General features: G+C 49.2%; 2 protein-coding genes across 12 annotated transcripts in view; one reads left to right on the forward strand and one right to left on the reverse strand.

Annotated features, from left to right (window-relative positions):
- Nup85 (nucleoporin 85) lies at nt 1-14109 on the forward strand. The gene is made up of 19 exons (XM_031354859.1): nt 1-250; nt 835-925; nt 2547-2709; nt 4317-4387; nt 4704-4747; nt 6512-6581; nt 6778-6899; nt 8264-8398; nt 8498-8620; nt 8803-8934; nt 9125-9231; nt 10832-10915; nt 11049-11114; nt 11274-11425; nt 12074-12191; nt 12274-12374; nt 13064-13215; nt 13559-13660; nt 13929-14109. Exons 1-19 carry the CDS (start codon nt 218-220, stop codon nt 14028-14030), a joined length of 1968 nt encoding a protein of 655 aa, XP_031210719.1. The 5' UTR covers nt 1-217; the 3' UTR covers nt 14031-14109.
- Gga3 (golgi associated, gamma adaptin ear containing, ARF binding protein 3) overlaps nt 7620-22906 on the reverse strand; it is a 24412-nt gene continuing 9125 nt past the window's right edge. For 2 of the 11 annotated variants that reach the window (XM_031354849.1, XM_031354858.1), the window contains 15 exons: nt 22486-22584; nt 21444-21567; nt 21034-21137; nt 20653-20733; nt 20239-20376; nt 19269-19350; nt 19057-19173; nt 18500-18745; nt 18154-18221; nt 17561-17913; nt 17110-17330; nt 16476-16645; nt 16236-16346; nt 15963-16098; nt 12469-14424 (listed from right to left, as the gene is read on the reverse strand). In XM_031354849.1, coding sequence (XP_031210709.1) covers nt 14387-14424; nt 15963-16098; nt 16236-16346; nt 16476-16645; nt 17110-17330; nt 17561-17913; nt 18154-18221; nt 18500-18745; nt 19057-19173; nt 19269-19350; nt 20239-20376; nt 20653-20733; nt 21034-21137; nt 21444-21567; nt 22486-22584 — 2088 coding nt within the window. In that variant the 3' untranslated portion in view covers nt 12469-14386. Of the gene's footprint in view, nt 7773-12468; nt 14425-14444; nt 16099-16235; nt 16347-16475; nt 16646-17109; nt 17331-17560; nt 17914-18153; nt 18222-18499; nt 18746-19056; nt 19174-19268; nt 19351-20238; nt 20377-20652; nt 20734-21033; nt 21138-21443; nt 21568-22485; nt 22585-22906 lie in introns of those variants that run through there. The other 9 variants (XR_004113767.1, XR_004113768.1, XM_031354856.1 and 6 more) reach the window with 9 other exon arrangements.

Here is a 22906-nt window from a genome sequence, read left to right on the forward strand (position 1 = left end):
TTTGCGTTGTGTTGTCTAGGTTAGGATAGTGGGACACGTGTGAAAGGCTTCAGAGGGCTGTGTGTGGCTGTGACGAAGCGATCCGTTGCGTTGAGCTGTGCAGGCTCCGAGGAGGCCGCCCCGGAGGGGTCCTCTTTAGCAGCTGGCTGTGAGCGGGAGGCCTGAGCGGAGAGCCCCGGCAGCGCGGCGGGGTCCCGGCCGCGGGGGGCACGGCGCTATGGAGGAGCTGGACTGCGAGCCCGCAGTAACTGTAAGGGCGCCCGGAGAGGCTTGGTTTGTTGCACCGTGAGGGTTACGTTTCTTTGGTCACGTCAGGTTTGCCTCCCTACATGCGGGACGCATGCTTCTTCCCAGGACACAGTTGCCACCGTCCAGAATGTCAGACTAACTGGGAACTAGGCTAGGGCGGTGGTGGTCCCTAGGTCCTGTGAATCCGGGCCGGGCCGCGGAGACCCCACTGCACCTTTTTTGTTTTTAGAACCTTTCTGCTTCTCTAGTTTTCCCCTTTGGGCGTTAGAATGAGGTTGGTGTAAGCCCCACATGGTCGCTCCAAGGGCTAAGTTGGCCTTTCCCTGACCTCCCCTAGCCCGAGGCTTAATAAATGTATAATTTATTCTCACGGGGGACTATAGCCTACCTGTTTCTGTCGCTTTGTACTCTGTTCCGCGTGCACTTAGAAAATATTTTTTAAGTGTGTGTATATGTCTGGATATGTGCACAGCATCATTGGATACTACCTATGCTGGTTTATGGTGTCCGCAATTACCCTTGGAAGTTGAATGAACAGAACACCTTTGGGAGGGCTAACAGCTCCTGTGCCTTATGTTTTACTAGTGGATTCCAGGTGTGAATTCCAAGAAGCAAATGTGTTTTGACTGGGGCCCTGGGGAGATGCTGCTGTGTGAAACTTCCTTCAACAGAACGGGTAGGCAGTTCTTGTTCACTTTTGTCTTGGCGCATTTGTTTACTCTCTGGGGCAGGAAACTGAAGTTATTTGACAACATTTTTATATTTGAAGCTTTGTTTTTTTTTGTTTGTTTGTTTGATTCAAGTTGCCCCTATGTAGTCCTAGTGGGCTTGTCTTTGTGCAACCTTTCTGTAGGTTTGAATTCTACATCTTCCTCCCTCGACTTCCAGAGTGCTGGGATTTGAGATGTGTGATACAACTCTTGACATTAATTAATTAATTAATTAATAATTTTATAATCTGTTTATGGGTATTTTGTCTACCACTTCCTGCTTGGTGCTGCAGAAGTCAAATGAGATCACTGGATTCTAGGAACTAGAACTGTATATTTATGTGAGTTGCTATGTGGGATGTTGGGAGTTGAACCTAAGTCCTCTGGAAGAGCTGCCTATGTACTTGTTTGTTTGTTTTTAAGATTTATTTATTATTATAAATGAGTACACTCTAGCTGTCTTCTGACACACCAGAAGAGGGCATCAGATTTCATTACAGGTGGTTGTGAGCCACCATGTCGTTGCTGGGATTTGAACTCATGAACTTTGGAAGAGCAGTCAATGCTCTTACCAGCTGAGCTATCTCACCAGCCCTGGTTTTGGTTTTTTGAGATGGTTTCTCTGTGTAACTTGGCTGTTTTGGTACTGTGTTTAGACCAAGCTGGCTTTGAGATCAGAAATTACTTGCCCATCCCTAGTGTTAGGATTAAAGGCATGAAATTTCAGCCAGTGGTCTTAGTCACCAAACCATCTCTTCAGCCCCCTTCCTATAATTAACCTTTAGAAATGAGCCATATGGTGCTGGCCCATATGATCTACAGAATGAGTTCTAGGTCAGCCAGGGCTATACAGAGAAACCTTGCTTTGAGAAACCCAAAACAAAAACAAACAAAAAGAAATGAGTTGGACTGTGTTCCTGCTTCAGCTGAAGGCAAACTCTTGGGTTCAGGCAAGGCTTGGAGTCTTAGATTTTCTACTGTGCACAATAGTTGATGGAGGGCAGCATTTTCCCCACCGCCTGAATTTGTTGCCAGACCCATTCTCAAAAACCAAGGACATAGGATGTCACTCAGTGGCTCAGTGATAAACTTCTTTAGCATGGGTAGCATCCTTAATTAGATCATCAGTATCACCAAAAAAGAAGAATCTATATTTCATTGGCTGCTTGTATTAGAATCTCAGCCTACCCCACCAGATGAGAAAAATCTTTTTTTCTTTCAGTGTAAACATGGCTTGCTTGGCTACTGTGTGCACTAGTCTGCTCTTGAATTTTAATCCTCATGTCTCATTCTTCCACCTGCTGAGTATGTAGACATGTGCTCCCATGCACAGCCAGTTTTTGTAATGTTCCCCCCCGCCCCCCCACAGGGTTTCTCTGTGTAGCCCTGGCTGTCCTGGAACTCACTCTGTAGACCAGGCTGGCCTTGAACTCAGAAATCCGCCTGCCTCTGTCTCTCAAGTGCTGGGATTCAAGGCGTGCGCCACCACTGCCCGACCAGTTTTTGTAGTTAAAGAATTAGAAATACTGGGAAATTCCCTTTTGGGGAAAATGATAGATGTTAAATTCTTTTCCTGTTTTGTTACAGACAAATCAGAGAAGGTGCCGAGCTGCCCCTTTATCTACATCATACGGAAAGATGTGGATGTTTACTCTCAAATTTTGAGAAAACTCTTCAATGAATCCCATGGAATCTTTGTTGGCCTGCAAAAAATTGAGGAAGAACTGTCCGGGAAATCCAGGAAAGCTCAGTAAGTGGAGGGTGCTGAAGCTGTGATGAAGCCATGAGAGGCATCCTTCTGTGAGTCAGGAGTGCCTCGGATTCCTGTTTCCCTGTGTATCTTCCCAGGATGTAATTGTGTGAGTGCTGCTGGAAGACTTACCGGCTTGATGTATTCCTACTTCATATGTATGTGTCCCTTGAGCACCACCACCCACCAACATAAAAATAATATACATAACGTGAAAGGAAGGCTCTTCCACAGAAGCCCTTGAATTGGATCTCATTCTTGGAAGAGTTAAACATGAGATTGGCAGTCAGCATAGTGAGTTCCAGACCGCCCAGAGCTGCATAAGCCAGACCCTGCCTGTCTCAGTATAAAAGAAATATGTATAGGGGTCATCAGACAAGGCAAGTGAAAAATAAAGAATTGCTTCTCCAGCTTGTGTTTTTGACAAGGAGTCAGGATTTATATTTTTGCTTCCTTTTGAGGTGATGGGGCCTGAGCTGCCTTAGTGTGCAGCTGCCGAACCACGTTACTGGGCCAGACATCCGGGCTAGGATTTGGTTTTTTTTTTCTTTCCGACTTATTTATTTATTCACTTATGTTTTTTGGTGTGTCCTTTGCTTGAGCATGGTAAGTAGGTGATGGGAAGCTGGGTTTCCTACACCTGGCATGCACTCTGCTGACTCATGTAGCAGACTCAGACTCATGGTCCTCTTGCCTCCACTTCTCAAGCTCAGGGTTACAGACATGGCTACCGGCTTTTTTTGTTTTGTTCAGTGCTCAGGAGCATGGGGCTCAGAGCTCTGGAGCAGGCACTCTCCAAGTTTAGCAGGAATGGATGCAGAAGCTGTGGAGAGTGCTGCACCCTCCAGTCCGGCCTGCCTGTGGCTTGCTCAGTCTCATTTCTTACAGCTGCCAGGACCACCAGCTCAGGGCAGCATCTCCCTCATCAGTTATCACTTGACAGCTATGCCTTGGGTTTGATTACAACAGCTAGTGCTTTGAACCTGAGCTGTCTTTGCAGTCCAGACTTTTGTTTTTGTTTTTGTTTTTTTCAAGACAGGGTTTCTCTGTGTAGCCCTGGCTGTCCCGGAACTCACTCTGTAGACCAGGCTGGCTCGAACTCAAGAGATCTGCCTACCTCTGCCTCCCAAGAGCTAGGATTAAAGGCGTGTGCCACCACTGCCCGGCTTAATTTTATTTTTCACTATGTATGTGCATATTGGTGCAGGTTCCTGTAGAACTCAGAGGCTGGCATTGGATTTCTTGGAACCAGAGTTTGAGCCAGTTGTGAGCCATCTGATATGGGTGCTGGGAACTGAACTCTGGTCCTTTCCAACAGTAGTACACTCTCTTAAAGCCATTGAGACAAATCTCCAGCAGGTTGTTTGTTTATTTGTGTGGTATGGTGTGTCTACATGAGTTTATATGTACTGGAGGCCAGATCACTTCAGATTTCCTGGAATTGGTGTTGCAGATTGATGTGAGCCCCTGCTGTGGGGGTTGGGAACTTACTCTGGTTGTTTCTGTAAGAGCAGTCCAGCCCCCTCCTGTCTGGTGAGTCCTCCTTTCCTAGCATCAAGATATGGTCCCATGTCATCTTGTATGTCATTTCATTTTTTTTTTTGTAGATTGGTTCGAGTGAGTAAAAATTACCGGTCAGTCATACGGGCCTGTATGGAAGAGATGCACCAGGTTGCAAGTAAGGACCCTGTGTACATTGGAAGTGTGTTATCTATTGGAAGTGTGTACATTGGAAGTGTGTACATTGGAAGTGTGTACATTGGAAGTGTGTACATTGGAAGTGTGTTATCTGGTGCTGTTTTCTCCACGGTCCTTTAAGGAGGCTGCTGTGCAGTTCTTAAGAGGGCCTTGTTTGAATGTGTGATTCATTAAGCATCATATGCAAACGAGTGGGTGGTAAAAGAAACAAAAGCCATATGGGGCTTCTGAGGGCCTAGGAGCTTGAATACAGTCAGTTCACATTGACTGACTTCAGGTGTTCTGTACTCTCCTAGTTGCTGCTAAAGATCCAGCCAGTGGCCGGCAGTTCAGCAGCCAGGTAAGGGGTAGCTGCTTTTGGCAACTTTCTGTGTCCTTAGTGCCTAGGGTGGCTTGGTGGTCCCTGTTGGGGAGGGTTCTCCTTTCCAGGTAGATCAGCAGCTCTTTGGGCTTACAAGTATGGCTTTGAAAGTGTTGGTCATTCCTTCAAGGTTTTAGCCCATGGGAACACAGGATCTACTTGATAATTACTGGGTGTTCATTTCCTGTGGAAAAGATGAGGTCTAACACATGGTGTTTGTGAGTTGTCACATGAGATGGAGAACCGAGCTTTTTTTTTTTTTTTTTGGATTTTCTTTTCTTTTCTTTTTTTTTTTTTTGAGACAGGGTTTCTCTGTATAGCCCTGGCTGTTCTGGAACTCACTCTGTAGACCAGGCTGGCCTTGAACTCAGAAATCCACCTGCCTCTGCCTCCCAAGTTCTGGGATTAAAGACGTGCGCCGCCACTGCCCAGCACTCTTTTATGTTTTTTATGTTTTTATTTTGTGTGTGTGTGCTCCTGCGTGTGCAGGTATACACACGTACGTGCACACCTGTGCATGTGGAGGGCAGCAGAGGGTGTGGAATGGCCGCTCTCACTCTCTGCTCATTCTCATTCTCCCTGAACCTAGGTATGCTGTGGTTTTTTTGGCTATGCTGGCCACCAATAAGCCACAGTGATTGACTCTTTTCTGTTGCTTTGTAACTGAGGCCTCAGATGTGCTCAGGGCCCAGCTTGTTATCTGTGTGCTCCTCACACTTGCACAGCAGATTCTGTAACCATGGAGCCATCTCTCCTTCCCTCTGTTGTTTTTGAGACAGGGCCTCACTCTAGCCCAAGCTGGCCATGGTCTTGTGTTGATCTTTCTGTTGTGGAAGCCCAAATGCTGGGTTTACAGTATGAGCTATTATACTTGGCCCTGGGCTTTGAATTTTTTTTCTTTTTTAGATTTAATTTTTATTTTATATGTATGGGTGTTTGCATGTCTGTGCTGTATTATGCCGTTCTTGCCGAGGTCAGAAGCAGCTGTCAGACCCTCTGGAGTAACAGATAGCTGTTAGCTACCGTCTGGGTGTTGGAAATCAGACCACAAGGTCTTCTGCCAGAGCGCTGCTCTTCACTGCTGAGATCTTCTTCAGTATCTGGAATCAGCCTCTAATGGCCTCTTCCCTAAGCTTCAGTGTGGACCCACTAACTAACTGGCCTGCCTGCCTGCCTGCCTGCCTGCCTTTCTTTTGTAAATAGGATCTCATGTAGTTTAGGCATGCCTGAAAGTCCTGATCCCCTATATTCCAAGTGCTGGGATTACAGGCCAGGCAAGCAGGGACTTGGTACTCCTGCCTAAGTCTCCTGGGTGGCAGGTTTATAGGTGTGTGGGACACTATCCTGGTTCCAACATAGCAATTTTGTTTTACTTTTTTTTTTAATTGACAAACTTTCTGAAAAATTTCTTTCCTTTTACTCAAATAAGACCTCTTCTTGACCTACAATCCACCCAGAGCATCAGTGTGTTATGCTAATTTACTTTTCTAGTTCACATTAAAACAAAATCACCAGTGTTAGAATTCTGAAATTCTGCAAATATCTCCCTATGTGGAACCCTGCCCTGGCTGGTGGGGACCCTGCTATAGGAGTGTGGGTGACTCAGGGCCCTGGCTGGTGGGGACCCTGCTATAGGAGTGTGGGTGACTCAGAGTTTGTGGCTCAGCTCTACTGTGTTTCTTTGCTTTGCATTCACATTTCAGCCATATTTTCAGTTAAAACTGGTCTGTATTTCTTCCTTAGGTCTCCATTTTGTCAGCCATGGAGCTCATTTGGAACCTGTGTGAGATTCTTTTTATTGAAGTAGCACCAGGTAACCCCAATTTGTTTGTCTGTTTCATGTAGCCTTGGGGTCCCTGTCATCCTCTGTTCTTCCTAGTTGCAGGGAATAAACCTCTCTCCATTCAGGTCTTCTGCTTTAAATTCACACCAGTGTGTGTACTTTGGGTAGAGTGGAATATGCTGCAGATAAAGCTAGGGTCTTTTGTGTGACATGAGTCTCTCCTCAGCTGGCCCTCTCCTCCTCCATCTTCTTGACTGGGTCCGACTACACGTGTGCGAGGTGGACACTTTGTCGGCAGATGTCCTGGGCAGTGACAACCCAAGCAAGCATGAGAGCTTCTGGAACCTGGTGAGTGTGCGTGGCCTGCGGCTACCTCTCTTTGTTTTCTGTGCAGTCTGCATGCTGTGGCCCTCTGACGGCGAGGACCCTCTGCTCCAACCTCGGCCCAGCTCTCTGAGTTTATGATTGTGCAGTAGGCTTTGCATCTTCCTTCTCTGCTCCAGAGCAGTTTAAACTAATGTAGCATGGGGGTAATGCTTGGGAAACTCGCCGTCGTTTCAGGAGGGTTTGTTTGCAGGTCTGAGGAAGAGAAGTGTGAAGATACCAAGTACTTGATGGGGGCTGAGCTGGGGTTGGGGTGCACATGAGCACAAGTGGGCTGAGGTAGGAGAATATTGTAGGGCAACAGTTACCAACCTGTGGCTCATGCCCGCTGAGGGTTTGCATATCCAAAACTTACATGAAGGTAGCAACGGAATAGTTACATGGCTGGAGTCAGCAGGACATGAGCTGTTCTAAAGGGCCTGGGCATTAGGAAGGCTGAGACACTGACCAGGGTCTTAGGTGGTTTGCAGTTAAGGCCCATACCTTCTGGGAGACACACCAGAGGAGGGCATTGGATCCCCATTACAGATGATTGTGAGCTACCACGTGATTGCAGAGAATTGAACTCAGGACCTTCGGAAGAGGAGTCAGTGCTTGTAACCACCGAGCCATATCTCCAGCCTACCACTGCCCAGCTTTAATCACGGTTTCTATTGCTGTGATAAACACCATGACCAAAGCAAGTTCGGGAGGAAATGGTTTATTTAGCTTACATTTCAACATAGTTGTTTATCATGGACGGAAGTCAGAGTGGGAACCTGGAGGCAGGAGCTGATTCAGAGGCCGTGGCGGGTGCTGCTTGCTGGCTTGCTCCTCATTTGTTGCTCCACCTGCTTTCTGAAAGAACACAAGAATACCAGCTCAGGGGTGACATGTCTCACAATGTGCTGGGTCCTTTCTATCAGTAACCAATTAAGAAAATGCTCTATGGGCTTGGGTACAGTCTGATCTTACTGAGACTTTTTTTTTTCTTCCTTTTTTTGGTTTTTCGAGGCAGGGTTTCTCTGTGTAGCCCTGGTTGTCCTGGAACTCACTCTGTAGACCAGGCTGGCCTCGAACTCAGAAATCCACCTGCCTCTGCCTCCCAAGTGCTGGAACTAAAGGCGTGCGCCACCACTGCCTGGCTTGAGCCTTTTTTTTAGTTGATGTTCAGCCTCCCTGCCTCTTTGCCTGACTGTAGGCTGTGATGAGCTGACCTAAAACCAGCCAGCATAGGGTGTCACTGGGAGTTAGTGCTAGAAGGGAGGAGTTCTTGCTGACTTAGGACAGGTCAGCACTTCCAGTGCTGAGCCTTGTGCTGAAGCTCCTGGTCCCGCATCTCTTTGCAGGTGACTGTTTTGGTGCTTCAGGGCCGGCTTGATGAGGCACGACAAATGCTATCCAAAGAGGCTGATGCCAACCCCTCTTCTGCAGGCATGTGCCGCGTCCTTGGGGATCTGATGAGGACAATGCCCATTCTCAGCGTATGTGGGAGCCGCCTTGCCTACCTGGTCTTGGGAGGTATGGATAAGGGAGCATGTGGGCTGGGCAGCTGAGAGTCTCATGCCAACTTCTTCCCCCAGCCTGGCAACACTCAGACACTGACAGAGTTGGAGCTCAAGTGGCAACACTGGCGTGAGGAGTGTGAACGACACTTGCAAGACAACACATTTGCAGCCAACCCCCGTCTGGAGTCTCTCTGCAAGGTGTGGGATGGGTCAGGTCAGGGCTAGGGACCCATGGACTCCAGCATCCCAGGAGAGGGCTGTTGAGTCACTTGGCTATGAAAGAGGGAACTTTGCACTTCTCTAGTTGAGACTCATGGCCCCAGATGAGTCATAGGAAATCTTCCCTGTGAAGGCAGAGCTCAGAGGATGTCTCTCTGCAGATCCTGCTAGGGGATGAGGCCGCCTTGTTGGAGCAGAAGGACCTTCTGAGCAACTGGTACCACTTCCTAGTGACCAGGCTGCTGTACTCTAACCCCACAGTGAAACCTATTGACCTGCACTTCTATGCCCAGGTGAGTGACAGTGGCTGGGGCTTCCTGGCTCCCGGATTCGTGGTGTGGCCTGCATGCAACGGGAAGGCTCTTTTCATTCAGTCCCTCGGGAAGGAACTCCTCTCTAGACTCCCCACTCAGCAGTCTTGCCCTTTCTCCCCCTCAAGTCTCTGCTTCCATCTTGACATTGACTAGGTCCCCTTTTCCACAGTCCAGCCTAGACATGTTTCTTGGAGGTGAGAGCAGTCCAGAACCACTAGACAACATCTTGATGGCGGCCTTTGAATTCGACATTCACCAAGTGATCAAAGAGTGCAGGTAGGACATCCTTCATTTTTAACTTCTTTTTTTTTTTTAAAGATTTATTTGTTACATGTAAGTACATTTTAGCTGTCTTCAGACACTCCAAAAGAGGGCATCAGATCTTGCTACAGATGGTTGTAAGCCACCATGTGGTTGCTGGGATTTGAACTCAGGACCTTCAGAAGAGCAGTCAGTGCTCTTACCCGCTGAGCCATCTCACCAGCCCCATTTTAACTTCTTTTGACATGGGCTCTCTATGTACCTCTGACTGTCCTAGAACTTCAGTGTAGACCAGGCAGAGCTCTAATTCTGCTTGCTTCTGCCTCCTGTGTTGGGATTAAAGGTGTGCACACCACACCAGCTGCTTTGCCCTGGGGTTAAAGGGTCCAGCTCAGTCATTAAACACTGTAGCCATCTCATTCACTTCCACATGGCTTGTTCTTCTTACACTTTTCTTTCACTTTCTTTCCTGGTTTTTGTTACTTCTTATGTGTAGGGCTTGTTTTTACTGGTTTGTTTTTATATGAGTGTGTGCGCTCTGTGTATGTGTGGTGGTTAATGTGCACTGTGAAAGCCTCAGCTTTATTACTTTGACATTGACTTACTGAGCCAGGAGCTTGCTGTCTCGTTGGCTAGCAAGCTCTGGCATCTACTTTTGTCCATTCCTCAGCGTCCTGTGGGAAGCATCCACAGCTCCCCCTGGCTTATTTCCTGGTGTCATCCCTCATGCTTGCAGAACAAGCATCCTTATGCACCAACCATCTCCCTAGCCTGTTCTGTGTTTTGGGGCTAGCTTGGTACTAATGACTGTGGAGCCCAGGTTGGCCTTGAAATTGCAAAAAAAAAAAAAAAAAAAAAAAACCTCCAGGAATTGTAGGTAGGCATCAGCTGCATGCCTTTTTAGCTGCTTGTTTTCTGTAGGTCTGCTCGTTCATACTTATTTTTGGTTTTTTGAGACTGGGTTTCTCTGTGTAGTACCGGCTGTTCTGGAACTCACTCTGTAGACCAGGCTGGCCTCGAACTCAGAAATCCGCCTGCCTCTACCTCCCAAGTGCTGGGACTAAAGGCGTGTGCCACCACTGCCCGGCTCATACTTATTTTTGAATAGAAATTTGTTTTCTTACTGTATAGATTGGAGTCTAAAGCGAAGGCTGGGAGACACATTTTCTCGTGATGGCTGTGCCTGCTTTAGTGATAGTACATTGTTGGTTTGTGAGACAGTCTCTTGGCATTGGTTAGCTGTGAAGGAGTTCACTGGGGAGCCAGGCAGGCCATTTCTGTTTACCATTTCTGTAACCATTCTGTAAACCATTTCTGTTTAACCCTTCCAGTCTTCTTTTTGTGTGTGTGTGTTTGTCTTCTTTAAAGATTTATTTTGTATACAGCATTCTGCCTACATAATATGCCTCCCAGTCAGAAGAGGGCACCAGATCTCTTATAGATGGTTGTGAGCCCCTATGTGGTTGCTGAGCATTGAACTTGGGTCCTCTGGAAGAGCAGACAGTGCTCTTAACCTCTGAGCCGTCTCTCCAGCTAAAAGCATAGGATGTGAGGGCTTCCTACTCATCTCAGCCTTGGGATTCTGACCTTTTTGCCTTGGTGTCTGGATTTGCAGCATTGCCCTGAGCAACTGGTGGTTCGTAGCTCACCTCACAGACCTTTTGGATCACTGCAGACTCCTCCAGTCACACAATCTCTAGTAAGTTAGCTGGATGCACTGGCCCTTTCTTACATCATCAGGCTTTTGAGGGGTTGGCCAGTGGAACGGGAGCAGGTAGGTTGCGGTTGCCCCAGAGTGGACAGGCCTACAGCTCTGTGCTGTTTCTTCCCAGTTTTGGCTCTAACATGAGAGAGTTCCTGCTGCTGGAGTACGCCTCGGGACTGTTTGCCCATCACAGGTAGGAAGGCCACGGACGCTGCCCACCTGTGGATGCCAGGAAGCTTTCTTGTGCTGGTTCTGAGGGTTGAGCATCAGGAGGATGAGTGTCAGGTGGCAATACCCAGAGCCACAGGGCACCCCAGGTACCCTCTCCCCATCTGCATTCCTTCCACCTTAGCCTGTGGCAGCTGGGGGTGGACTACTTTGACTACTGCCCGGAACTAGGCCGAGTTTCCTTGGAGCTGCACATTGAGCGGATTCCTCTCAACACAGAGCAGAAAGCCTTGAAGGTGCTGAGGATTTGTGAGCAGCGGCAGATGACTGAACAAGGTGATAAGGCACTTCCCCCAGCCTGTCTTCTGGGCTGTCAGGCTGAGCAGTGCTTCCTCTGTGACAGCTAGCTTCTGCATACTGGAGAGACAGTGTGCAGTACATGCCATGACATCATCAGGGAGGGACAGAAGAGCTGGGGTTGGCTTTTAAAACAGGAAAATCAGGCCCTTTGACTTTGAGGTTCTCAGAGCCTGTGGTCAGAGCTGAGAGTCCTATGTAGGTGGGAGGTTGGACCAGTGGGGAAGCTTGGCAGGAGCAGGCAGCAACAGGAATAGGTTTGTACCCATCCTCCCACCACTGCTGAATGAGAATCACTTGCATACTTGAACTATTCTTAGAAGCCCATGGTCTTCAAGATTTAAAAAAAGGAAGATGAGATTTTTGTGGTCTTAGGACAGATAATGGTGGAACTATTAATGTGGAGTAAAACCAAGACACTTTTTGCCACCCAAGGACAAACACTCAGAAAGCCAGTCTAGTGAGTGGGTCATCTGCAGTATGAGAAAAAGGAAAGACAGAATAAACTGATGTTTCTGGTTTTCTCACTTAGCTATTTGTTGAGTACTTTAGCCTGTCCCCACAGGGCTTTTCCCAGGAGGGATTATGAGGTGTAAGCCTTTGCCTTTTGTCTTTTCTCCTGCAAAGTTGGAAGCATCTGTAAGATTTTGGCCATGAAGGCTGTTCGCAATAACCGCTTGGGCTCGGCCCTCTCTTGGAGCATCCGTGCTAAAGACGCCGCCTTTGCCACACTCGTGTCCGACAGGTAGGGGAACCTTGTGCTTGCCTAGAGCTTGAGGGGGGAGGGCCTAGTATTGCTGCTCTAACCTTTGGGTTGGGCCCTGCAGATTCCTCCGGGATTACTGTGAGAGAGGCTGCTTTTCTGACTTGGATCTCATTGACAATTTGGGGCCAGCCATGATGCTTAGTGATCGACTGACATTTCTGGGTGAGTCTCTCCATTCTTTCCCCTAGGTATACCAGACTGGACACCTGGGGAGATGAAAGACAGCTAGCCTTTGTATGTGTTAGCCTTTGCCTAGTTTGGTAACATTTTATTTCCCAATAATTCCAAAAGTACGGAAAGGAATAACATGAGAAAATGACACATTTTGTATATACTTTTTCATATTCATTTTGAAGACAGGGTCACACTGTGTACCTCTGGCTGCCCTGGAAATCCCTATGTGGGCCAGGCTAGCCTCTCACACAGAGAACCTCCCCAAGGCTGGGGTTATGGGCCTGGGGAGAGTTTGGTATGCTTCCACTAGAGATTTTTTTCATTGTTTGTGTGAGCTGGCAGTTCACTGCAGGGAGAGGCCTGGTGTTTGCAGAAGACAGAAGAGGGTCCCATGGGACTGGATTTAGTCAGTTGTGAGCTGGCATGCGGGTGCTGGGCATTGAGTTCCTGTCTTCCGGCACTTTAACTGACCTCACAATCCACTGCATTACTGATAGCCTCCAGACTTAGTGCTCACAAAGATCTCTGAATCCTACATTTCATTTATTTGTGAATTTGAGATTGTTCTAGAAACATTTCCAGGTATATGGAGTTCTCCTAGCTTAAAGCCAGGATAGGTTTTCTAAGTATCAGGTAAGTAGAGAGGAATTTTGAGGTGAACTCACACCCCTCAACAGGAAAGTACCGGGAGTTCCACAGACTGTACGGGGAGAAGCGCTTTGGTGACGCTGCTTCTCTTCTGCTGTCCCTCATGACCTCTCAGATTGCACCTCGTTCTTTCTGGATGACTCTGCTCACAGATGCCCTTCCTCTTTTGGAACAGAAGCAGGTAAGACTTCATGGCATCCAAGCTGTCTATTCTGAGCCTTTGGTGGTCTTCCTCAGCTGGGTTCTGTAGCTATACAGCAGCTCATCTATAGTATGAGCCTCCTAAGTAGTACTGTGTGTATGTGTGTACAAGGCTCAAGCGCCAATCCAGTATTTAAGAACAGATGGAAGATGCCATCTAACAAGTGTTGAGCCTCATTAGAGGGATGGATGTAAGATTAGGAGCACATTAAGCAGCCCAGGACTCTGCATGCAGATATTTCTTTCCAAAGACTTTGGACCCATGCCTAGACTTACACAGGCTGTGCCTATGGACAGCTAGTGAAGCGGCCTCTTTCCCCTAGGTGATTTTTTCAGCAGAGCAGACATATGAGCTGATGCGATGCCTGGAAGACTTGGCCTCAGGGAGGCCAGAGTGTGGTGAACCTGACGCCCAGCGACTACAGGTCATTTAAATTCCTGGGGAGATGATTCTGTATTGAAGTGGGAAAAGATTTCTGTCTTAGGATTTCCTTATTATCCTGCAATCCTGAATCATTAGTCTATGAATTCATGTGCCTTTTAACTATTAACCCGTTCTCTAACACCAACTCTTAGGAGCCACTGCAGAGCCACACTTAGTGTGTTATAGTGCTCTTAACCTGTAACCCTAGGCTCAGCTTGCTCTGTGCTCTCCTGGAACGCTGCCCCTCACACTGCTTTTCTGCTCTTTAGGATGACGACATAGAGACCACCAAGGTGGAGATGCTGAGACTGGCTCTTGCCCGGAATCTCGCTCGGGCAATTATAAGGGAAGGCTCACTGGAGGGCAGCTGAGGAAAGTTGCAATAGAGTAACTTTGTATGGCAATGTAAATAGATTTTAAAGAATAAATTGTTTTGCAAATATAAGACCATCTATTAATCCGACCAAGGAGGTTTTTAAATTGTCTATCCTGAACCTGACATGGCAAAACGAGCAATATTTGTTTTGAGATGAATGTTTCCACTCCTGGCTTAAGAGCTCAGTGATAGAGACTGCCCTATTCCATCTCACCAGAGAAGCCAGGGACCCACAGGACTGGTGCAAGGGGAGTTGGCAATTTTTGTTTCTGGAGGCCTTACCTCACTCAGCTGGAACACATTCCATCTAATTCCTTTGGTTATCTTCTTTCAATAAAAGGCTTCAGAAACTTACTTGGAATTCATACATGATGCCCTGCCACTGTGCTCTGTATTGAAAGATGCCAAGCAGGGTGAAATGGTTTTATTTCACATGCAGCAAAACAAGGGCAGGCAGGAGATGGTACATCAAGTACAGCTGTTGACTGAAGCAGTGGGCAATACTCATAATTTAAATATTTAAAACTGTATTGACATAGTAATCCCATAGATGTTCCAGCACCGAAGTATTCAGTCTCTGGAAAACTCTTGGATTTATTCCATCATCAGTAAAAATGTAAAACCTGCCAGCTAAGGACAGGAGCTGGGAGGTGGGCCAGATGACCTCTATACAGAGCAAGGATGCTCCAAAGATGTAGCGGGAACAGGGCATACAGACAACTAAGCCCAATAGACTGCTGTAAGTTTGTGGCCTGGAGCAGCTGGGTCATGCTAGCTGAGGCACAGCACTGTAGAAGCAATAGGGTCTGGAAACTCAGTTCAAGCACAGACCTCTCATCTCCAGACCCAACATGTCGCTGACAGTGACCCTCTTCAGCTGGGGAAAGTGGGTGTGGGGTGCAGCACAAAAGGACATGAAAGTCTAGTGCAATGTGTGTGACCCTGAGACTTCCTGGGTCCAGCCATAGGTGCCACACCACATTCTGTGTGGCAGGGAGAGGGAGTGACCAAAGCAGGATGCAGAGTGGCAAGAGGTATCTTCCCCTGAAAGGCTTGTGGGGAGCACAGCAGTTTATTTCATGCCAAGCAAGAGGTAGTGAGTAGGATGGCCTGGTCCCACTGCAGGAGGTGTGCCTTTCCCAGAAAGCCACAGTACCTGCTTCTGAAGGGAAACACTGGCACTCCCATTTTCCTTCCTGTCTCTAGTCGAGGCTGTCAGGCCAAGTCCCTGCCCTTCTAAGATGTCCATAGGACACAACCCGCCACTGTAGGCACAAGCACATCACTCCCTCATAGCTGCTGCTTGCAGAAAGTGAAGACTACAGTACTCCACACTGCTCACTCTGGGCCACTGCTGCCCACTTCAGTTCATGGAGCAGCAGTGCCTACCAAGCAAAGAACTGTGGAACACCAAGGGGAGGTATAGTCTCCTAAGCCATGCCTCTTCAGGTGTAAAGACATAGTTCTTGAAGCAGTTGGAGAGGCACTGTTCAGAGCACTCTCCCTGGTATCAAGGAATGCCAGTAAAAAAAGGGAAATCCTACTCCAGGCCCAGAGTCTACCATCCCAGAGTGGCCTATGAAGCCACAGGGGACTCCTCACCCACACAGTACAGCTACTTCAAGTCACACAGGTAGATAAAACAGGTCCTTTTAGGGGCCCAGAAGAGATGACCAAAGCAGCAGCTTAGTTCCTGACAAGTGTCCAGGGCCCTGATCCACACCAAGCTCTAAACACTGTCCAGGTGTACAGTGGCTGGACGAGACAGAGCCTGTCTCAGGGCTGCCTGCCTTCCAAGTAGAGACGGCAACATTTGCTGGGGTCATAGGTTCCCCCACTTCTCCACAGGAGGAAACTGGTCCACTTCACCCAGTTCTGTGCTCAGCTGCTCCCCCAGAGCAAAGGTCAGTTTATACCGAAGCCGCACCTTTTCCTGTAATTAGAGGGCTGCAGATGAGTCTCAGTCCAGGAGTTCCCTCTGCAAGACACTCTCCCGCCACACTCATGACTGCTGGAGGGATGCATCTTGCATCACCATGTCCACCCATGCTCAGTCCCGTAACCTGGGTTAAGAGAGGGGTTACTACTACAGGTCATGTCAGGACTACCTGACAGAGAGAGAGCCTCAGAGGGTACTCTCTGTGTTCTGATCTGGGGCAATGGCACCCCAGGTGGGTATCGTGGATTCTCTCATGCTTACCTTCATTGGATTGGCCAGCAGCATGACCTGGGTGATGGCTGCAGGTGGCTGGATAGGACTAAATGGAGAAAGTTCTGTCCCAGAGGGTGGCTGCAACTTCACTTTCATTGACTGAAGACAAAAAAGAAGCTCCTTTGAAGAGAATGGCCCAGGGGTCTCAGAGACAGCAAGTGTCTGTCACCTGCCGGCTACGGAAAGGCAGTCAACACCGTAGGTTCAAGAGAAGGGAGCCGAAGATACCTTGGGCACTGCAGCCTGCAGCACTATGCTCTTGACTGGCAAGGGAGCTGTATTCAGCATGGAAACCACCACCACCAGCACATCAGGCCGTCCTGGCGGACACTCCTTAGCAAAGTGGAAAAGGATGCGGAAGCCATTTTTATCATAGGCTGTCACGGGGAGGGCACTGCCTGCAAGAAGGTGTTACATGAGTGAGTGCGGTAGGGGAGCACGGCAAGGGCCCGCGGAGCCCCAGGGTACTACTAAAGCCAACAGGCTGGAGGAAAGCCAGTAGGGCTGAACAGTGTGATCCTGTGGAGTACTGGAGAGGACCAAGGTCACACACAGCTGTGGTAAGGAGCCAATAGATGCATGGCACAGTGGTTAGGGGCACCTGCCATTCTTGCAGAGGATCTAGGTTCCCAGAAAGCACGTTGGTCGGCTCACAAGCCAGTAACTCCAGTTTCAGAGGGCCTGGAACCCTCTGACCTCTGTGGGCACATGTCAAGCACATGCACACACCAAGACACACAAACATTCATAAGTAATGACAGCAGGCAAGCGGACCCTAACAGTAAGGGACTTCTGCATAGATAGAATCCACTGATCACACACCCTACAAACACTACAGCTGAGGCTGACCGCCAGCACTTACTAGGCTTGATCGATTCTAGGGGCACGTGGACACTGGCCAGGGAGAGCTCTGGGCCCTTCTGAGGGCTGCCTTGGGACTGGAAGGCCGATGACTGGAAGAGAGGGCTTCCGGGCCCAGTGGAGAAGGGCAGGAGAGGCCTGGCTGGGGCAGAGGCAGGAAGCAGCGGGGAGGCAGTGGGCCCAGGAGAGAAGCAAGAAACAGGTTTCACCAAGCCTGAGGTCCTGGGAGCAAGGAAGGCAAGTCAGACAGAAGGTCAGAACTGCCAGGCAACCGTCAATCAAGGCCAGTCCCTAGCTACCAGGCCACTAGCTAGGCCAGTGGCTAACCCAGGCCACTAGCTTCCAGACTGACTCATAGGACCAAAAGGGATCCACATACTCCATCCTCTGAAGCCTCCCTTTGGTCCTGTATGACATCCCATCCTCAGCCATCCTCTTCTCCTAACCCTTACACTTTGGCCTCTTCCAGAAGCTGATCAAGGGCATCTAGGCGGTGCGAGGTGCTGGAGCTGGGATATTCTGGGCCTTCCGGCTCAGCCTTTGGAACCAAGGCTGGGGCAGGCCCAGAAGAGAACATGAAGGAACCGGTGCTGTGGGTTGGTGCACTGGCTGGGACCACAGGAGCTGGGAAGGCAGCAGGCAGTGGAGCTTGAGACACACTTGAGGTAGAAACTGGGGGAGGGAGCAGGGATCCATTTGAGGGGCAGGAGGCTGCAGGCACTAGCCTGGGACTGAAGAAGTCCAGATCTGATGATGGTTCATTCTGCACAACAGAAATATCAGGTGAGCAAAGACCTAGAAGGGGCTGCAGAAAGAGAACAGTTCATCACCCACCAGGCCCTTCTGAGGTGCCCATCATGACCCACAGAACTAACTGTTGGGGAAGAACCCCTGGAGGCAGCATGCCCCAGTTCCAGCAGACCATACTCTAGATCATACAATAAGCTCTGGTCCTAGGAAAGTACAGCCAGACAGAGCCTAAGAAGGAACGGGTGCATTTTGGTCCTTGGGCACTTTAGTGATGTTGCCATTACTGTGCCTCTACCTGGAACAGGTGCCACTGACTATTTCCAGTTGATTCTTTGGGAGCAGTGGGGGCTGGGTCAGTAAGGCCTAAGAACACAAAAGAAAACTCAATGAGATGAGTTCCTGGGCTGAGGCAGCAACCTCCCATCCCCCCAGTAATGATCATTTGACAAGACAAGAGACATTACTTGTAAGGAGAAAGTGTTCCCCTGCAGCCGGGGAAGTAAATCCACTTCACCCTTCGTGCTTGTCTGAAGTGCCTCCCAGAAAGAGAGCAGTGGCCTCCAGAGTTAACTGAGAAAGCGCACCAACCCTCAGGCCTGGAGCACATGCCTCCCTTCCCATGGTGCCATGCTTGCACATACCTAAGCAGAGGAGCTCCTCATCCAGCAAGGAGAGGGCATTGTTCATGCTGTCAGGCCCTGGGGGAGCCTCAGCCTGGCTGGATGAACGGCTTCGTGGGGGCCCACAGGTCTGGGGGGGTGGAGGGAGGATAGGGATGCCTGAGGTGGGTGGGGCAGATACTGGGGCCAACACTGGGGATGAACTGCTGGGGGTGTCCACCTCAGCAAGGTCGATGAGCGTGCCTTGGTTACTGCAGTGACTGTTACCTGGATGGGTTGGCAGAAGAGGAACAAGAGCGTTCAGGGTGAATCTAGTGTCCATGCAGCCAGAGGCAGGACCCGAGCACCATTGCTAAGGCTCTACCTTCTGGCCCAACCCAGTGGCATTTCTCCAGGGCCACTGAAAACCAGGTTTGAAAGGCAAGGAAGTGAGTCTCCATGCACACCTCCTGCCTCTGGGGAGGGCTACCTGAAACGGTTCAGTATCCCCTCAGGAATTCCCTGAGTATTGCCATTTGTGGCTCAGTGGTCAGGGCAGGTAGCCGCTCTGGAGGGTCCCAGAATGGAAGAATACTTACCTTCAGAGTCAGGCATGGTTGAGGTGATCACCTCACCATTGATGATCTGCCCTTCAATAATTGTTTTGTAAGAATTGATGACCCTGGACAGGTTGTCACTGGCCTGCAGAATGTCCCCTACAGTAGAAGAGATTCCTCAGTGTGTAGGCTGTGACAACTCTCACATGTCTAGAGTCTTGACTCATCCTTGCCAGCTACTCCTCCATACTCACCCAAACTGCTGTCATTGTCCTCTGTCTCGCTGGCTAGTTTAAATAACGTCCGTCTCTTATTCTCACAACGATCAAAGAGCTCCTGAGAGGTATCGAGATGTAAAAATCACAAAGAGGTTCTCAGAAGTCATCTGATTAAATGTTTATTTGCAGAAAATGGTGGGATTCGCCAACAGACCACAGAGATGTTGACAGGGCTGGGAGCAGAGCATGCATCTTTGTGTCTTCAATATCTACCAAAAGACATTGCCCAAGTCGTCTGTACCAACTGTTAGATAAAATGTGTCTCAGTCAGTTGACTTTGTGGGCCGTGTTCTTGTGGTGGCGAGCCTAGATGTGTCTGACCACTGCATTTATGTTATGGTTGTGTAGCTTGGTGTTCTAGTAGGATCCTAACAGTGGGGCACAGGCTGTCCCTGACTTTTGCTGCCTTTGGAATGCTTTTCCTCCTAGGGTTGTCTTGTCCAGCCTTGATGTGAGAATATGTGCCTGGTCTTACTGTAGCTTGTTATGGCATATTTGGTTCATGTCCCTGGGAGGCCTGCTCTTTTCAAGGGGAGGAAGTGGGGGGCAGGTCTGAAAGAAGGGGGGGAAGTTCAGGAGGGAGATACAGGGGGAGGAGAAATTGCAGTAGGGATGTAATGTATGACAGAAAAATAAATAAAAGGGGGGAAAAGATGTGTGTCTCAGAGGCCACAGCCTAAGCTACAATGTTAACACCAGGGGCTCAGGAAGTCTCCCACTGAGGTGATCCCAAAGCTTAAAGGCAGAGAGTAGGAGTGGGCATTATCAGGATTTATCTAGAGTCAAAGACAGCATACGCACCAGGAGTTTTAGCTGTATGGACACTGCCCTTCACTCACCTGCTATAGTGAACAAGCCCACAAAAAGCAAGCATGTCCTCACCCAGACAGACCCACTTGGGGCAGAATGGTCTGAGGAGCAGGCTCTCAGGCTCACGGCAGCTCACCTTCATGAGCTCTCTGTCGGCCTCTGACGAGTACTCCTGGCTGTAGTGAAGGAGCATCTCGTGGAGTAGCTTGACATTGTTGTTAACCTCCTCCAATGTGTGTAGGCGCTTGGTCACTTTCTGGATGCGCGCCTCATCCTGCCTCAGCCAAGAGGTGCAGTAAAAAGCAAGTCCCCTAGCTTGTCTTTCAACAACCACAGGGTCCATTCCTCACCCAGCAGCACGAGGACAGAGGCCAAGCTCACCCCAGGCTGTTTTAGAGTAACTCCTCCCACTCTCACTACCGCCCCACCCCTCACTCCTCTGTGCTTTCTCACATAGGAAACAAGGCTCCTCCTGAAGTCCCTGCAGCTCAGGGCCTAAGGTCTCTGGGGAAGAACTGTGCCCCAGCCCCAGGGCCCAGGGTCCACTCACTTCCTTCACCATGGACTTGATGAGTTTGTTAGCTTCCTGCAGGTCATCTGGGTTCTTGCTCTTCAGCAGCTTGGCTAGAAGCTGGAAGAGAAGGCATCCCAAGTGAAGAAGGGCAGCCTGCACCCAGCCCACTGGGCACCAGAAGGAACTGCAATACCACACAAGACCCCACTTCATGCTTGGTAGGGTGGCTCATGCCTACACCACCACCACTCAGGCGACTGAGGCAGGAAGATGTCAAGTGCAAGGTCAGCTTATGTTAGAGAGAGACTGCCTCAAAAACTGAAAGACAAAAAGGCACCCACCCTCTGCTTCACACTCACACACAGCCTGCCTGTGACTGTTCATCTAAAAGAGCTCCAGGTCCAAGATGTGCTTTACCTTGGATTTCTCCTCATCATCAAAAACAGGGTTTTTGGGACGAGGTGGGGGAGAGGGGATGAGCGTTCTGTCCATGGGGATAGGGGGGTCCGACTGCACTATGCCTGAGAGGAGACACAAACGACAGAGCATGTGCTCAGGCAATGGTCACCTTGTCCTTCCCACAACAAGGGCCAAGTCCCTGTGATGAGCTGGAAAAGAGCGGGCTACTCTCACCTCAACCCACTAGAACCCCAGCTGAGCCCTCACGACAAACTCATCTACAGGAAAGGACCTTGGCAGGTCTCTGGAGACCCCAACATTCCCCTTTTTGCCTTAACTTCATTCATTTTTTTAACTTAACTTTCCTTCATTTGCCTTAACTTAACCTTCATTGTCACGCTGAGGTCAATGGAGAGCTGAACACATACCTTGTCTCTTCAACATATGGTAGGCATCTTTGATCTTTGCTTCTTCCGGCAAAGCCAGTGTCCAGCTAAAAAGCAACTCGATGACCTTAGTCTTCACCTTTTCAGACACCCTGTCTCCCAAGTACTAGGAGGGAAAATGAAGAGTCTACTACCTGAGACGTCAGGGAAGAATCGCTGTACACAGCACCTTCCCCTCATTCCAGGTCACAGTTACACAAACACACCTGGCACGCCCTACAGTGTGGTGGAGCAGGGGAGGGGGTGACAGCAGGCCAAGGCCAGATCCCTGTGCTTCCATGCAGAAGCTGCCTGAGACACTAAAAAAAGGGAACGCCGGCTGGAGAGATGGCTCAGTGGTTAAGAGCACTGACTGCTCTTCCAGAGGTCCTGAGTTCAATTTTCAGCAACCACACGGTGGCTCACAACCATCTGTAATGGGATCTGATGCCCTCTTCTGGAGTGTCTGAAGACAGCTACAGTGTATTCATACACATGAAATAAAGAAATAAATCTTAAAAAAACAAAACAAAACAAAAAAACAACAACAACAAAAAAGGGGAATGTAATAAAGATTTACTTCTATTTACATGAGTGTCCACTAGATGTGTGTGGGTGCCTGTAGAGGCCACAAGTTGGAACTGGATCGGCTCAGAGCTGTAGCAAGTACTTCTACTCTCCCGGCTCCAGCTTTGTCTCCAGCCCCATAAGCGTATTTTGAGGACCTTCTGAGATTGCCACCAGCATAAGAGCTGACCTGCTGTCTAGTGCTGTCCAGCTGACTCTGGCCAGCAGAGCACAGAAGCCAAGCCTGTAGTTGATGGGGGCTAGGAGCAGAGCACAGCTGCCCACACTCTCCCTGGACACACACAGCCAGGCTGTGCATCTACCAGGGGCCCACACCTCAACCTCATCAGTCCTTCGCACCTCTAGGACCCAGCTTTGTAAGTACAGGACACAGAGTCATCTCTATGGAGATGCTAATGGAGCAGAAAAGCCAATATTAGAGATGGGAAGGGAACAGCAGAAACTGCTACCAACTGACCTTTGGAGAGACAACTTTGATTAATTCATTCAAAAACCGGAACTTCCCCACTTCATTATGAAGTCTCCTGCCACAGTTCTTCATACATGCCTCCAGCACCTGCAGCCATAGAAAGAGACAGTCCTTAATGGGAGCTGTGGAACAAGACCCTGGTCACCAACAAGTATTAAGAAACCAGTCCCACCGGGCAGTGGTGGCCCATGCCTTTAATCCCAGCACTTGGGGGCCAGCCTGGTCTTCAGAGTGAGTTCCAGGACAGCCAGGGCTACACAGAGAAACCCACTCTCTAAACCCCCCCCCCCCAAAAAGAAACCAGTCCCAAGTGAAGGGATTCACTATGAGAAACAGTACACTCCCCTGAAGGATGGAGGTTAAACCACAGAACCATTCACCACAGACTCCTCCTTCTAAAGGCATGCTC

Source organism: Mastomys coucha, unplaced genomic scaffold (genome assembly GCF_008632895.1).
Source record: "Mastomys coucha isolate ucsf_1 unplaced genomic scaffold, UCSF_Mcou_1 pScaffold5, whole genome shotgun sequence".
In the NCBI taxonomy this organism is placed as follows: Eukaryota; Metazoa; Chordata; class Mammalia; order Rodentia; family Muridae; genus Mastomys; species Mastomys coucha.

Coding starts and splice junctions, on each gene's coding strand:
- Nup85 (XM_031354859.1), top strand. CDS start 218: ATGGAGGAGCTGGACTGCGAGCCCGCAGTAACT. Junction 8,399..8,497: donor GGACAATGCCCATTCTCAGC/GTATGTGGGAGC, acceptor TTCTTCCCCCAG/CCTGGCAACACTCAGACACT. Junction 8,935..9,124: donor ACCTGCACTTCTATGCCCAG/GTGAGTGACAGT, acceptor CCTTTTCCACAG/TCCAGCCTAGACATGTTTCT.